At 42.0% G+C, this 17,245-nt stretch overlaps 1 protein-coding gene across 2 annotated transcripts in view; it reads right to left on the reverse strand.

Moving 5' to 3' along the window:
- The window catches only part of SEL1L (SEL1L adaptor subunit of SYVN1 ubiquitin ligase), a 32,843-nt gene extending 31,772 nt beyond the window's left edge, over nucleotides 1-1,071 (reverse strand). For both annotated transcript variants that reach the window (XR_009274829.1, XM_058806478.1), the window contains exon 1: nucleotides 967-1,071. Coding sequence is in view for 1 of the 2 variants with exons in the window: in XM_058806478.1 (XP_058662461.1) it covers nucleotides 967-1,060 (94 nt within the window). In the remaining variant the exon portion in view is untranslated. The remainder of the gene's footprint in view (nucleotides 1-966) is intronic.
- Between the last annotated feature and the right edge of the window lie 16,174 nt (nucleotides 1,072-17,245).

The raw sequence follows: 17,245 nt of genomic DNA on the forward strand, positions 1-17,245 counted from the left end.
AGAACTTGTGTGAATTCTTTCCATAACTTCAAAAGTGCCCTGCTGGCTTAAAGAGCGACCTACAAAGCTCATATAATACACTAATATTACTTTAAAGTTCAACTTCCTACTGCACACGTGTGAAAATGAACCCAAAAGTACTGAACTTACCTCTAGCGAAAAGGTTAAGTTACTCTCCTGAAACAGTGTAAAAGCAAATCCCCAGCAGCACCGCATACGGCTGTCGCTAAGGTAGTGGCTTCTGGCTTTATAAATAAATGCACTGCACATCCCCCCACCAGCCCATGGTGGAAAGCAGGGTGTGGGAGGTAGAAACCCCAGGAAAGGAAGTAGATGACAACACATGAGAATCAGACAAAAGACAAAACCCGAGCTGCATAACAACAAAACAGGGACGGGAAAAAAATATTATGGGGACCTAAAACAGGACGCATAAATGTTTTCTACGTATCGAGGCGAGAAAACCGTTCTAATAAGGGTGAAATCAGCACTACCAGCGCCTCAGGGAGAAAATGCGTTCTAGGGAGAAAAAACGCCTCATTTCGGTCCTAAGCAGTACAAGCACTACGAAGTGGGCTCCCAACGAGCTGCTAAAAGGCAGGCAGCGCACTGAGCAATGCGTCCACCCCTACCAGGCCTACGGAGCAGCGCCGGTGAGGCCGAGCCCGAGCCCGCCCGGTCCCGCCACCCGCGGCCCCGCAGGTGACAGGAGCGCCGCTCCCCCCGCTCGGCTCCGCTCCGCCGCCTCAGCGCCCCGGCGAGGTCGGCGCTGCCCCCACGCACCCCAAAGCCCCGGCGAGGGCACCGGGTCACCTCCCCCGCTGCCGCCGCCCCCGCGCCCCGCTGCAGGCGTCAGGACCCGCACAGACACCTCTGCGCCCCCGTCCCCCGCCGCAGGCCCGGGGGGCAATGCCGCCGCAGCGCTCGGGCCCAGGGGGGCGTAGGGAGGCGGGCCGCGGTACTCACCGGCCGCGGGAAGCGCTCCGACCGCGGGCAGCGCTCCGGCAGACAGCGCGGCCAGGCACAGCAGCAGGGCCACCCAGCGCGCCCGCCGCCCCATCCCGCTGGGCTCTGAGGGGCCGCGCCGAGCGCCCCCGACTCCGGCTCTCTCGCCCCGCCCAGCGCGCCGCCGCCACCAATCAGCGGCCGCGCTGAAGGCCGACTACGGGCCGCTGGCAGCAGCACACGCAACCCCGGGGAACGGCCGGCTCTACATGGCCCGCTCCGATTGGCTCGGCGGGGGCCCGGCTCACCCGCCACGCCCTCCCGTTAGCAAATAGCGCCGCACGTGTCTCCGCGAGGGCCGTTGCGCCAGCGGTTCCTTCCGAAACGGCGCCTTCCATTGGCTCGTGCGCCGTTCCTACAGCACCCACAGTTCCTTGCGAGGGCCGCGGCGCCGCCTGGGAGCGTCTGCGCCCGGGGCCCGCGGCGGGGCAGGGACTACGTCACCCACAACTCCCCGCGCCGACCGGCGCAGGGCACGAGCGCGGCGTCGCTGCCCTGAACCCTGCCCATTCCAGAACGCAGAATTCCGGGGTGTGGGGTACGCCTCGTTCTCTAGGAGTATGGAAACAGCAGTAAATTGCCTTCCTAAACCAGTGTAGATGGAGTATGTGAAACATAAAGAGTTTTAGTGCAGCTGTGGGACGCAAGTGTTCGCTTCTCATAGGGATTGCATCTCTCTGTGGGCCAAAAAAAGCAAACGAACGAGGGAACTAGGAACCCAGTCTTTAATGGAGTGAAGTATGGCTGGGTGGTAAATGTCACCGCGTCACAGGACTGACCTGTCACACAGTAAATGTCACCGCGTCACCGGACTGTCCTGTCACACAGTGCTGTGCTGAATTATAAAGTGCGTTTTTCCCACTCTGTCTCAGTAGTGTCAAGCCGCCTCAGCCTTACAGCGCTGCACTTGGGAGCTCTGCAGGGAGAGTGGCCGCCAGCCGCTGTTTATCCCATGGCACACAGTGGCAGCAGCTGTGGCGAGTGCAGTCCCACCCTGCGCTGGCTGAGGGATTCTCTGCCTGCCACAGCAGGGTCCGCAGGCAACGGAACGCCTGCAGACAGGAGGTGTCTAGAGAGCGTGTAAGCGCCTTGGATAGAGCTAAGGAGTGGTTGTGTTTCTAAGTAGCAGAATACTGAAATACCAGTCACTTTTTTTCTAGCTGCAGTACAGCGCACACGGCTAAAGAGTTCGGCAGAACGAAGCCGCACAGGTGTGGGAGTGCCATTTTGAAATGGGTCTGAAGGGGTTTCAGCAGGGCGCTTGTCTGTGCTCAGACCAGCCCCAAGTTTGACATGTGGAGGAGTTTGTGGAGGACTGTCTCCCATGTGACGGAGCCCATGCTGTAGCTGCAGTCGTGTGAAGGGTCCTTCCCGTGAGGAGCAAGGAACAGCAGAAAGTGATGAATTCACTGTAACCCCCTTTCCCTGTCCCGCTGCACCACTAGGAGGCAGAGGTAGAGAATTTGTGAATAAAGCCCGGGAAGAAGAATGGCATGGGGGAAAACATGTCCTTAAGATTTGGTTTTACTTCACATTTCCTTACTCTGATTAGATTCATAATTAATTTTCCCAAGTCAAGTCTGTTTTGCTCAGACAGTCTAACAGTAATCAGTGAGTGATCTCTCTGTGTCCTCATCTTGACCCTCAGCCCTTTCCTTATATTTTCTCTCCTCTGTCCAGCTGAGGACAGGAGTGATAGAGTGGCTTTGGTGGTCACCTGGTGATGAGCAAGGGTCAACCCATCACAGCTGCCCAGAGCCCTTATGGACTCCCAGCGCATGAGCTGTTCAAGACTTCATTGAACAAATCTCTCCTCAACTTGACCCAGTCAGCCTTCCTGCAAGCAGGGATTGAACTAGATGACCTCTGGAGGTCACTTCTAACCAAATTTATTCTGCATCTAAAGCTCTGTGTGTGGGGTTAAGTGAACTGGAGGAACAAGAGGAAAAATTCAATGGGGGAAACAGATTTTTTTTTTTCTGAATTAATGAATAACCTTCCAAACAACAAAAATTAGATAATATTGCAGACTGAGTTGGTTCTGATTAATTTAGTATATTCTGTACTCTAAGGGTCTGGTAAATTTATTGCTGCCTTTCCATTTATGTGTGCAGCAGCCATAAAATTCCCATTAATTTTCTTAATCCATTTTGCATTTTCTTCTCTGAAGCTTTGAATGGAGTCTTAGGTATTTTTGCAGTGTTCTTCCTCTCTATTCTGTGCCAAAATGTTGTGGTCTTTTATGCAGCAGTCCAAGTGACCACACAAATGATAAGGGCCCAAATTACATCCTTTGCATTTCAGGTACTCTTAGGTATGTTTTCTCAAACTATTAGCTGGTATAAATTTTCAAGAGATTTTAAAATTTGACCTGTTAAGTACTGCCGAGCTTGTGTGGCATGATGTAATACTGGATGTTCTCTAGTTAGGAGAATGGAAGTGCAGGAATAAAGTTAGGAATACTTTAGTGATATGTATTCTTTATGATTATTTCTCATATTCTCTCCCTTGTCTTCTCTCTATGCAGTTTGATCATACAACTATCTGTGTTGTACCAACATTCCTTTTTATTTTGATTGCAGAAACTTTCTTGTGTTTTTTTTTAATGAAAAATGGCACAAGTGGGAGAGGTATGAAGCTTGGTAAATTTTGAACAGCAATTTCCCAAGAGTTCTCTTTGCAGAATGTTCTCATAAAGTTTTTCAGCTTGCTTCAGAAAAACTAAAAGGAGAAAGCTTCAGACACCTCTCAGGGAAAATTTCTGTCCTAAAATACATTGGCATTGTGACAGATGTTTCTGGCAAAAAAAATGTTTTCTACATGAGTGTACAAAATTTATAGTTTTAGGTAGATAAATTTTCATAGCTTTTTAATGATATAAAAAATACTATGCCTTTTTTAAAGCTTTTGCACACTAGTTTCTGAGAAAACAATTACAAGGAGCACAATACTTCTGTATCTCCAGTGTTCATGGCAGTTGGAGGGTTGTGATTCCAGCAAGGCCTATATGCAAAGTAAGAGACACAACACGGGTGTTATTTAAGGAACCTAAGGGAGAAGAGGTGAACATTTACATGGCTCCTATCACCTGGTCTGTAAAATCAAGTGCCCAGTCACAGGGAATGAGGGAGAGAGAAGCAGTGATGAAGAGAGGAAAGAAGACTCTTCCAGTATATGTTAGAAAAGAGGTTGTTGCCAAGGCTTTTGTGAAGACACCAGTCAAGAGGAACAAGAAGGATGTAGCTTGAAGAGCTGTCACCCAGTCTGGACCAGTAACAAATTGCAGGGTTTAGGCAACACTGTGAACTACCTGCATTCACATAGAAATGCAAATAGCTCAGGCCTGTTTCTCCTCTCCAAATGGTAAGGGTTGAAGCTCATCAATGAAAACATCAGCCCTTGCTTTCTAGCTTCCCAAATATACCAGCATTCACAGATCTCTGTAATATCAGTGTGGGCTGTAACATCCATGCCTAGGCTCATGGTCCTCACCCATTATTTGGGGCCTCCCCTACTTTTCAAGAGAGTCTGGCTTGATCTTCAGTACAGAACAGATGCACACACTCATGCACTGTTCTCACAAGAACAAACACTTGCTCAGATATTAGATCTCTCTCTGGATGGTGATCCAATGTCCATGCATGCACACTCTGTCCCTCACATAGCTGCTGACTCAGAGCTGGAGTCTTTCCAGGTCTTCTATTTCATGGCCACTCCAGCTTAAGATTGGCTAGCAAAGTGTATGTGTGTGTACACATGGACATGCATACACACAGGTGTATGCACAGTTAAATTCCCTAGGGAAATACAAACAGTCTGGTGGCTCCAACTGCTGGCACTTAAACATATGGGCCCTGTGAGCCACAGTCCCTGCTCCAGTTGCTGACATTTAGACCCCACCAATACACACCCTATTCCCAGTGGGGAATGATCCCTTCCCCTGTTGCTGACACTCAGATCTCAATTGTATTCTAGTCTTTCTGTTGTCACCTGGATCTAAAACCTGGTGAGCTGTGGTGTGTTGTCCAGCTGCTGGCAATTGGACATCGTAGCACTCAGGTAGGATAGAGCAAGGTTATAAAGGCAGAGTCAGTAATATAATTTATTAAGAAGAAAGAATACACTGTGTTGATCACGTGCTAATCACATGTTGATTATATGGCTCAGACAAGCATCCAGCGTTTGTTTCTCTGCTATCCATCCATATCTCTAACTTTCCTTACATTTTTCACTTCTCATAATGAATCTATAATTTTTGCATAAGCCCCACAAGTTGTTTTTACTTTTCCATGGTTTTGGTACACTCTCACAAAGACTTTCAAATATACCATCATAGTCTTGAAGTCTTGATTTCTTCTCTGTTCCCTCCTCTGCTCTCCCTTCCCTCTTGCCCCTGCCTGTGTCTAGGTAGTTGCTTCTAACAGCCCATCAATCAGCGACTGAAACGTCCTGCTCTTTGTCTACCTAATTACCTGCTCATTAAGGTTTGTGTATTCATTTCCTTTATTGCTTTATTGTTTTCCTTGTTACTCCTTACTTCTATTACACTGAATGGTCCTTAACTAGAGAGCTTAATGAACCAGATGCTCTCACGGTCTATGTACTCTTACATTTGCATAGAGGCAAAATACTCTTGTTTATTTAAGGTCCTGGAATCATGCTGCTTTTGTATTGGTTCTGGTTTTACCTCTGTTATTGAATTACTGCTATCACTTGCTTTTTTTCCTGTTCATTTTCTCAAGGGAAGAGCTCCAGTTATCTTCAATGAGATTTCCTATAGGATTTAACAAAACCTGAGCTTACATTACATTACATTACATTGATGCTCACCACAATTGTAATGTTAGAGTCCCAAAGGCATGACTGAGTTGTTTATATAGATTTCTTCTGTGTACAAATTGTGCTGAGAGCTTCAGCTTGGTGCCTAGTGTGGGAATCCTCCAGCAAGAACAGTTGGTGTGCTTGCACTAAAAATAATGTTATCCAGTTGTCTGTGTGCTCGAGCTCCTGTCTTTAGCTGACAGTGAATAGCAAGCACAAATGAGTTTGCAGGTGTTACAGCAAAACAAATGCTAGCCCATTCTGGAGATATAGTGACAACAGACTGACTTGTGTTCAAGTCTGGTGAAAAAACAGTATTTATAATTAAAAAAAAAAAAGTTTAGATTATTGTTTTAAGGCTGTGTAAAATCTTTAGAATTATATTCTAGCCCCTAATTTTCAGAAATGGAACAAAATGAAGAAAAGAAGAAAGCCTCACTGTTAAGTGTCTATAATTGGAAATTGCAAATGATGGTCTGTTCCCTTTCTGTACTACTGAACAGAATCACAGAATTGTTAGTGTAGGAAGGGACCTCTGGGGATCATCTAGCCCACCCCATCTGCCAAAGCAGGGTCATGTAAAACAGGTGACACAGGAACTTGTCCAGGTGGGTTTGAGGTATCTCCAGAGAGGGACACCTGACAACCTCCCTGGGCTGTGCCGTTGCTCTGCCACCCTCATTGTAAAGTTCTTCCTCACGCTGAGATGGAACTTCTCGTGGTTTAGTTTATGGCCATTGTTCCTTGTCCTGTCACTGGGCAGCACTGAAGAGTCTGGCACCATCCTCTTGACACCCATGTTAGAGATATTAATATGCATTGATGATGCATTGCCCCTCCCCAGCTGCTCCTCCCAGTTTTAAATCATCAGCAAACTTGTATCCCTTTGTCCAGGCTAGTGATAAACAAGTTAAAATATGCACATATACGTGATTTTTTGTGTATGAGTGTGTTTATCACATGATTTCCAGAGAAGTGTTGTACGAGTTGCAGTGCAGATGAAAATTAAACCTAATGCTGCCTGCAAGCTACAATTTTCATATATGTTGCACTTCAGTTGCAGTTATGGATTTAGCTGTGTCAGTTATTTTAGTGGCAATTTCTAGAGTAGCCTGAATTACTTAAAAGGAAGAAAACCTCAACGGGACTGAAAGCTTTCAAGGGAAAATAGGACAAGATAACAAGTACAGCATGGAAATGGTTCAAGGGTAAGTGGGACCTGATTTTGATGTTTTTCTTCCCAGCTTGTGAGCCCTTTTTTTTGAAAATTTTTGTGCAAACTGCAGGCCCAAGACCAAAGCCAGAGCTCTGCTTAGTGATCAGGAAAGGAACAGGATATTTATTATGGTAATAGGGCTGGGTATTAACTGGGAAACATGTCCAGAGCTGGGAGATGTAATTCTGGGAGGTACACAATGCCAGATGAAGAAAAGTGCATCTCTGAAAACATAATATTTTGCCATATTAAGTATCCCCTAGCTTTCTGTCAACTCTCAGGTATCTAATTTGTGTTTATGGTATGCCAACACTGTTATTTCTTGGGCTTTTTCAGAGTTAGCTCTTAAATGTGAATAGTTAGGACTTGTAATGGTTTGCTTAGAAAATGTAAGTCATTCAGGTAGAAAAAACAAAACAATCACAAGGTTTAAACTATCAGTCATAAATAAATAATCTTGGCATTCATGCAGAGTGTAATTTATTCAGAAAAATGGTTCAACAAATACTTTCAAATAACGAACATGTTTAGGGGATTTTTTTTAGATTAGATTATTTGGGAACAGAGAATGGTAATGATTATTACTTGTGTGCATTTAGAAACATGTATGTAGAAATAATTTATGTGTAAAATAATGTAATATTTGATATTAGAATATTCAGATATTCTAATAGATGTCAGCAAGATTCTTTGAAGCACATAATCAGAGAACTAACTTGGGATATAAAAAATGGGACTAGTAGAAAGCCAGGACTGAAATGCATGAGTTGGGCTCTGCTCCTCAGGAATGGAACAGCACCTTGCCACCAAATGATATTGTCACACTGATTCCCATGAAGTTTCCACTGCTGTCAGTTTCATTGTGTTTCTCATGTCCAGCCCCTGATGCTCTAACAATGGTTAAGTGATGAGATGTCTAGAGAGAGAATAATGGAAAAGTATCCAACCTATTTTATTTTGCAAATATTTGCTTTGGTGAAAAGGCTGTTTCCTCTAATGCTTTAGCTGCTTCTGTTTATGGTTTAACTGTAATTAAAAGTGCAAGCTACAAAGTGAGATGGCTGTAAGAATGTCTGTAGGAATGTAAGACAATTCTGTAAGAATGGCTGGGAAATAAATTGGAATTAATTTTTCTTATTGCTATGTGTCTCATAAATTTTGTACCTTGTTAAAGGACACACAGGTGTCACAGATGGCTTCAGAGTTATGGTGCTCAGGTTAAGGTTTTGCCAGTCAGATGTGATTTAAGGCAGGTTATTCATCTACTGCTCCAGGAGTCTGAGCTTTCCAATGGATTGCTCAGGGCAAGCATCCATCAGTTCACACCATGGAAGGACAGATGATTCTCACATTGGAAAGGAGTACTAACTGCACTTCAGATTTCTTTTCCTCTAGTGTGATTGTGAGTTTTAAATGTTTAGCATATTAGTGGTTTTTGACTCCTTAACGTTCCCTGAGGAATGGTGACCAGCTGGTGACCACTGGTGACCAGCTTACTTCTGTTGTGATCTTGTTTTTTTTCTGCTTAGCTGATCTGTAAGCCACAGCATACAAACAGGTCTGATGGAGCTCAGTGTTCATGTTGCAAACTGCAGCATCCTTGCCTATAAACTGACTAGATTAGAGATCCAAATATCCATTTGTTGTGCAGGAGGAGTTCAGGCTTAAGAATAATTTTGACTTGAGCATAAAGCTGTCTGTGCTACTGCTGCTGCCATACATGCCACATTTGGTTTAGCAACTGGGTGCTGTTCTCAGCAGTGCCTGTTCTAAACACTGAAGTAAAATAACAGTTTAAAGAAATGTGCTTGCAATGTAGACTAGATTTGTCCTGAATTATCTGGGGGTCCTCTCTGCTGTAATTTCCTGCTGAGTACTAACTTAGGTACCTCGAAGCTTCTGGAAGCTGTGACAGTTGGACGCTGCAGAAAGTGTTTTAAGGTTGTTGTTAACATATTATTGGCAAATTTTAGATGTATGCATATCTATATGTTCCACAGATACGCGTGCCTGCCCTGTGTACCCTTGTTTGGGTACATTTATTTGTGCACGTTCGCGACCTCGGCCCGTGGCGGGGGCTCCCCGCCCGCCGCCCGCGGTGCCAGCGGGGGCCGCCAGGTGTCGCTGCGGCGCCAGGCTGGGCCCGGTGCGGCTGCTCGGGGCGCGGTGCGGGCGGCGCGGGGTCGGGGAAGGCAGGCGGGAAGGAAGGAAAGAAGGCTGGAAAGCTGGCTGTATTTGGTGTCCGAGGGTTTTCCTGCCGATTACACTTACCCAGAGGTCTCCTTCTGAGTGTTTGAAAACACCCTGAACACTGCTGGAACTCCAGGTTCCAAGGAGCTACTGCTGCTGACTGTCCCGGGGGACCGTGTGTCCAGCGCCCGGGCGAGCGCAACAAGCGCCAGCTGAAACACCGAAGCTCCGTCCTTTGGAGGAAAAGTTCCTTTGATGGGAGGGTGGCTGAGCTCTGGAGCAGGCAAGCCAGGGCGGCTGCGGAACCTCCTGTTCAAAAGCCGCCTGCATGCGATCCTGGCAGCCTGCTTGGGTGAACCTCCTTTAGCAAAGGGGTTGGACGGCGTGGTTCCCAAAGATCCCTTTCAACCCCATTCTGTCACTCTGTAAAAATAACAGCCAAAGCTTTTCTGGTTCAAAGTCCACTTTTTCAGAAGTCTTGCCTTAATCTCTCAAGACTTACATAGCTCAACTGTGAAATGGCATTAGTAATGCACCACTTCTCTACTGAACAAGAACTTGCTTGTGGAGTGATATCGTGGTATTGTAATAATAAAGCTGTTTAAATCTCTGGGTGAACACCACAAAGAAAGCCAGTGCAGGGCAAAATTGACTTCATTACAGTAAAGAGCATATGGCATCATTGTGCATAATCTGCCTCACCAAGTTGTAAAATAATAGCTGATTTCCTCATCATAAAAACAAGTGTTCAGAGACAGACATTTTAATCTCTAAACATGTTTGACATATGTTTATCCAAAAACATGAGGAACAGTTTAGGTTTCTATCCTTTTCTTTTTTATGTTTACTTTTACTTTGGTGTTTTTTAGCTTGTGAGTTTTTGGTGGGTTTTGTTCTTTTTTTAGTTTTTAGGATTTTGTTTGTTTATTTTCTCTGAAGGGGATGCACTAGGTAACTTTGTTTTCACATTTGAATTTTAAGCAGTTTATAACTCAAAACAATTTAATTTTGAAATAGCACACTTTTCTGATTTGAGATTGAAGCATGAATGATATAGTTTTTATGTAACACATTCCAGCTAACTGTTGCTAAGTTTTGCTGTCTGATTTAAAACTGGTCTTTCAGTATTGCTGGAGATGTAGCTGAATCTTGACATTCCAACTGCATCCAGTTCCAGTTTTGTAACACTTAATGGACTTTTTTATCCCAAATTTTATGTCTTTGTTTCTTTTTGTTTATTGACTGCTGAAGTGAACCAGTGTATTGTGAGGGCAGAAATAGATCAGTATTTAATGTATACTGTACTTGCTGATGAAAACTTACTAGTGCAGAGGACTGGCAGAAGACACTGAGACTTTAAAGAGAATAAATAAAATTAATATCAAGACAGCAGTGTTATTTGATATGTATCGTCTAGGATATTTTATTGTGTGAAACAGTAAGGTAGCGATACCAATATCTTCTTAGTGACTCAGGAGGAGGAGCAGTTCAAAGGTCAGAGTTTCTTTGTGTATCAGTATTACTGTCACATATTTCAAATAAAGCAAAATGGGATTGGAGACAGCCCTAGATATTTGAGGCTGTGTGGTTAAGTGGGTGTAACTGCTGCTTTGCAAACATGTCCTACACCTTTCTGGATGTAATGGACTAGAGCCATTTGAGTTTGTTTCCTCTACCATGCTGGAAGTTTGTGACTGAAAAGCACTGTAGCCTGCTGATTCCTTGCTTTAAACTCAGATTTACCCAAAGTTCACAGAGAAACAATTAGGCTCCAGGATTTGTTACTGAACTGGGCCTTGACTTCACGCTTGGTCCAAGAGTGGCTTTTGTACTTTGGTGTGACTAACTACCCATATGCACAGCAACGATGTTCCAGGGCTCGGTATTATGAGCTAATGAGAAACTTGTTTAGATCAGAAACTTCTAGCCCTCCTCTCAGTTGAACCTGCAGACCACAAAGCTATTAGCTTTATAGTCAGACACTAGTCAAACTACTATTTGTTATTAATATCTTCATAGATGTTAATTTCTTCCTAATGATATCCATGGTCTCATGATATTGACCACAATTACCAAAAATTAACTGTCATAATTCTTAGCTTAGTCAATGCATAGGTTCCAAAAAAATTGTCTTGACATTCAAAGATCCTTGCATTCCTTCAGTTCTTCATGTGACTATAGTAATTTGAATATAGGAGACTTAATTTGAAAATGTCAGTAATGTCAATTACCCCATCTGTAAAATTAGAAATATTTATTAGGTTAAGATTAGTATATATGAAAGAGCTTTGTAATCCTTGAGTAATCTCTTGGAAATATAATTATTCTAAAACCTCTAATGCATTAAAAATCTCTTTATAGCTTTGTAAAAGTAGGTGCTGCAGTCAAACATTTTTCTGTCTTCTTGCAAATGTGTTTATTTGTACTTTTGAATAAGAAAAAATAAGAGATTTTGATTTTTTTAATGTGAATTAAAAGTAATTATATAATTTCTATTAGGACTGCAAAAAAACTTAGATTAAGATTAAATTAATGAGACAGGTTTTCCAGGACAGAAGGCATCATGTTAGAAAGCACCATGATGATTAGCACTGTGCCAGTGAAATCATGTGCCTTAGAGGTTTAGTAATGGGTTTAATCATTAAAGAACTTAATTATTTTGATGTTCTGAAGCAAACTTTGAAATCTGTGAATTGTTATGTGGTGTGAATAGTGTCCTAGAAATGCACGGTATCACTTGTACCTAAAACCAAAGTGTGGTGAATGCTTTACTGGGTCAGATTTTATGAAAAGAAACTCATTATGAGGAAAAATTTATTAGACCAGAAGCAAGTACAGAGTACAGTGCTCTCTGATTTTCTTTTTCTCTAGGTCAGGGGATACATGGTGTCTAATGACTGATAATATTCTAATTCTGAGGTAGCACAATCCTTCCTGAGCGCTTCCAGATGTTTTCTTTTAATCTTCTACTACTTTTATCTCATCTGTTCTCCAGTGCCAAATTACAGCAAATTTTTTTTTCTGTTTCAGCACCTAAGATTTGAACAATCTTTAAACCTTATTTTCTATTTTGTGCCTTTACTTTTGTATGTCTTACAGAAAGCAGAGAAGTATGATACTATGAAGCAGTATGTCCAATTTTATTAGGGAACATTGTGCCTAACAGTGACTTGTAATGTAGGTAGAATTGTACTATCCCAAAGAATCACAGTCTTCATGGAAAGTGGTTGTATTTCCATTGAGATTCATTGTGGGGAAAAATCCATTTCTTTTCCATCAGGTTCCTAAAATCCCAGAGCATAACCCCAGATGGTTTTATTTTTTGATACATAAGTACTTCAACAGCTGCAGCTTATTATGAATAAACAGAGTATGAATGTGAACTACAGTGAATGTATATAAAATTACCTGCCTGATATGTGATATCACCATGCCATAATTTTGGGAGCTGTATGAGGTCTGTAATCAAGTTACATTTAGAAAAGTAGCTGTATGATTCTCTTGCACTTACACCTGCCTTCTGAAAAGATAAATCTCAGATTTACAGAAGAAATGTTTTATGTGTATTCTGGTTAAGCTTTTACGAGATGCTAAATCAGCAAACAAGAAATTGAATTTCAAAGGATATAGGAAAGGGACAGAGCACATATAACAAAAAGGACTAATTCTACCTGTCTTGTCTCTCAGACTGTCTACTAAATTCTCTTTTTCTCTGTGTGCTTTAAAGCAGAGCTGCAGAAATAAGTAAAAAATGGCTAACCCTGCAATAAAATGCTATGGCGACATGTTCTTCACATCCGTTTTGAAGTGTACAGAAAGAACAGGGGTTTTTATAATAAATTTTGGGACAAATGACCCCAGACATTTAGATGTTGAGATGTAACTTTCAGAAGTTTTAGTTCTGTATAAAGGAATTTAGCATATGCAGCTAAACTGGAGCAGTAGCAATGCCAGCTGACTTGCTGAGCAGTCACAGTGCTGTCATTGTGAGTGCTGAATCCTTTACTTACCAGGACCTGTGTTTTTGGTATGGACTAGAAGGAAATACTTGTCTGGATAAGTAGAAACAGCAAACATCTATAAAATAGCTCGGTCTTTGTGGACAGTTTGAATAGTAAAAGAGCTACATTTGGAGACTAAATTGTTTATTGTGAGTTGCTCTCCCAGCTTCTCTAGTAAATGATCTCATACATCACTGTTCAGTGCTTTCTCAAATAAAACAAACCAGCCTGGCACTGTGCCACTGCCTCACTTCCATTCACATGCCATTATGTTTATCACCAGCATGCATCTTTCCACAAAAAATATACAAATGGGTAGTGCTTGACATTCCTTTGCTTTCCTTTTCCTTCTCTTACTTTGTGTCAAGCTACTCATGCACTACAGAGATCATACTTTACTTTTTTCTTTTTAGTTTAATTGAAAATGTCTTTTTCCTTTCTGAAAGAGTTGCATCAAGAAAATCACTTTTGCTACCCTCATTTATTTTCTTTAATAATCCTGGTCAAGGCAGTCATTTATTTTGTTTTTTGCTTTTTATATGAATAGACAATTTACCAGGTATTCATGAGAATGTGGGTAGAAATGTTTAAAGTAGCGTCTGATTTCCAAAAATGTAAGTGACATTTCTGAGGTCACCTGAAGCAATCACTCAGCACTACCATTGTCAAATCATGGATTTATTATGGTTTCACAGAGATGGAAAGCTGAACAGTCAGAAGACAAGACTGTTTACAGATTGTGGTCATATCATAGATCTAATATCCAAGCAAAGATTGTGATCATATCATGGATCCAATAGCCCATAGTGCTCATGGGCTGCAGGGAGTAAGGGTTTATGTAGATAGCAATGGCTACATGGACACTTACACTCCTCAGTTTGAACAGGTGATGGCAATAATGTAAAACTTGTATTAATTCTTCATGTAATCTGCTTAGTCTAGTCAATCAGCAGGTGTCTGAGGGGTTTGGGCAGAGAGGTTGGGCTCATACTACATTGAAATAGTTCAGTTATGTGTAATACTCTTGTCTGTATGTTGGATTGAATGGAAAACATGAAGCATGCTTTATTTCATTGGGACTTTGGGGCATATAGTTGGGGAAGAATGTACTTGTAAGTGCTTTGCAAGGTAGGGGCCAATGAAAAATATTTTTAAGGACTAGGAAGTGACTTACAAAAGTAGCTCTGTTAATGTAAATCTTGTCATATATGCTTCTTATTCTGTCTTTCAAAATGGTAACACACTAGTGAAAGTCTCAGAAATTAAGTGGTTAACTTCTCAGAGAAGGATACAGGAAAATTCGTTAAGGTTACATGGACTGTAATTTGTTAGGAGAATTAGACACTTTTTCCTTGATCTGTTCAGAATTTGTGACCTGTGGAGTACTGAATCCCAAGTGGATGGTGAAATGTATTGGGCTAGGGAATAGCCTCCCAAGGAGGGATGGAGAAGTTTGTCCATTGGGCTATTTACAGCTGTGTAGTGGAAACACTGGGGAGCTACGCTTATTATTGTTCTTAAAGGATTGATTAGTCTGTGGGTTAGACACAATGAATCTGGCCCTAGGGGGGCACAGAAGGGGGTGAAGGGGAAATAATACAGATTTTCTTTAATTTGATTGAAAATATGATATATATATGGTTGAGTCATTTATAAAAGCCTTCCCATTCTTCTTTTTAAGGCAGACCCTTGCTCACTGAAGAGTGGACTTTGTTGAGGCAATCTAATTTCATTTTTCATTGGTGTTTGATGACACCCTTGTGTGAGTTGTTTGCATGGTTATCAGAAAAATTACTTGTTAGAAGCCTGGCATGTTCATATCATCAGCTAGGGAACAAGAATGCTCTGCTCTGCCTCTGGTTGGGGGGAAGAGGATGCTCAATGTGGAACATCAGTTTTCAAGTTTGAGACACTTGAAGGGCAATTCTTCTGGGATCTCTTGGGTCTTATTTTGTAAAGTATTTTTATGAGGGATCACAAAGTGTGCTACTCTTTCCCTTCTAATTTGTAAGTGAGGATGTAGAAGTTTTAGGGTGATACAGGTGTTGAGATCAACTAAAACAGATCATGATACTTGGTGAAAGTGTCCAGCCTTTGTAACAAGAACTAAAACAAGAAAATAGAAATTAAGTCAGTTTTGGGTATTCTTCTGCCTTTGAGCTCACTGACTAGGAGCTGGTTGGCTTTGATGCTTTGACTTTCTAGTTTTGTCATGTGATTTGGTATAGGGCATTGATATTGTGCAGCAGCGTTTTTTTTCTCCCATCCAGCCATTACTCCACTGTCTGGTGTGTCCTCTACAAAGGCAAAAATGAATAATTCCTATCAGGATTATTTTGTCCATTATCTTGATGGATATGCCAAACACTGGAAGCCCCATGGGGAAGGGATTGTCAAATACACAAACCCAAAGTGGGAATTGACTGTCCATAAAACAATTCAGGCAAAGCTTGTAAATGGCCCACAGGATTAAATAATGTTCACCATTTGAATAATTTGGTAAATCCTTACATTACCAACATGCAAGATTAATTTACATTGGATTTCCAAATAGATACTTGCTCTTTTGTTTTTTTTTGTAAGCTGTGTGAGTCTTCCTCTATACCTGCTGGCATGGCAGCCCTGCACAAATTACAGGTGTTTTCATCCTTGGCTGCTTTGGAGTAATGCCACAAGGGGAAGAGTGCTTGCCTCTGAAGATTGATTCCTGTCTCTGATTCCTTGGTCCAAAAAAAACAAAGCAGCATAACTACTTTAGGAAGATTTAGGTTTTCCTGTGGCACCTGGTATAGTCAGCTTGCAGTCAATCTATCTGCTAGGTGCAGACTTAATTTGAGAAAGTAGTAAAATCTTATTTTGTAGTTGCTGGATATGGAAAGCTACACAACTTTTCTAAAGGGACTTACTAGTATTTCAGCTAAGGTGAATAACTCTCTATCAACTAGAGAGAGAATTGTCTGTTAAAAAGCAGTCAACCAGTCCCCCAAAAGATTTTTATGGCAGAATGTATTGAAGACATCTGCTGAACGGGACAGTGCCAGCCCCTGGGCCATATGCTTCATGTCCCTGGCATATGCGCAGCCAAGCACAACAGCACCAAACATATTGGGAGAGGTATGGAAGCCTCTCCACCATCTCCTCCCACTCCTCAGGGAAACAGAATGGAATAAAATTTTGCTGCATAAAAAAATGTATTAGAAATTCACCAAACCTTAGGCAATGATCTAATCAAGAGAAGGAGTCAGAACTCCTCTGTGTCTGTCCAGCTCTGACAGTCACTTTTTAACTACAGCTCGGAATCCACCTTTGTTTTCTGTTTGTGTTGGGAAACATTAGGGCTGCAAGGTTTTCTGTCTCTCAACTCCCTGTGCACTGCTTCAAAAACATGAGATGGAGAGTGTGTGCCAGGCGTGTTGGTGTCCAAGGTGAAGCATTTTCTGGTTCCCTTAAAAGTGATTTCTTTCAGCCGTGCTTCTCACATGTGACAGTTCCATTTTTACATTGTACAGCAATTAAGAGTCTTCTAGGTTTATGTATTTCCCTGTATCCTATAAAAATAATAAAAAGTAATTGCCAACATTCAAAGTCAAGTGAAAAGCATTGAAGTAGCAGTTGTCTAAATTTTGCTTGCAGTTTCATCTGATTCTTTTCCATTAAGTATGTTTTCTTCCATGTACATTGTTACTTAGACAATCTTATTGTACTGGTTTTTTTCCCAGTTCTTTCAGTGTAAAACTGATATAAGGACATTTTTGTCTAACTTGATGTGTACTTTGTCCCTATGTTAAAGCAACTCATGGGAGATAAAGTGAATACCAAAATCTAACAATAGTAAGGTGGCATTTTAAGGTAGATTATGAAAATATATTATGAATAAGATATATTATGAATCAGCCTCCAGTTGATAGCTGTAAATTGGGTCGAGTTATCTGTTGCTAAACTGAAAATAAAATTATAAATAGTGATGCAGAAGAGATAGAAATATTCAGCAGCTGTTTCTGTTCTGTTTTGA

Source organism: Ammospiza caudacuta, chromosome 6, assembly GCF_027887145.1.
Source record: "Ammospiza caudacuta isolate bAmmCau1 chromosome 6, bAmmCau1.pri, whole genome shotgun sequence".
Classification (NCBI taxonomy): domain Eukaryota; kingdom Metazoa; phylum Chordata; class Aves; order Passeriformes; family Passerellidae; genus Ammospiza; species Ammospiza caudacuta.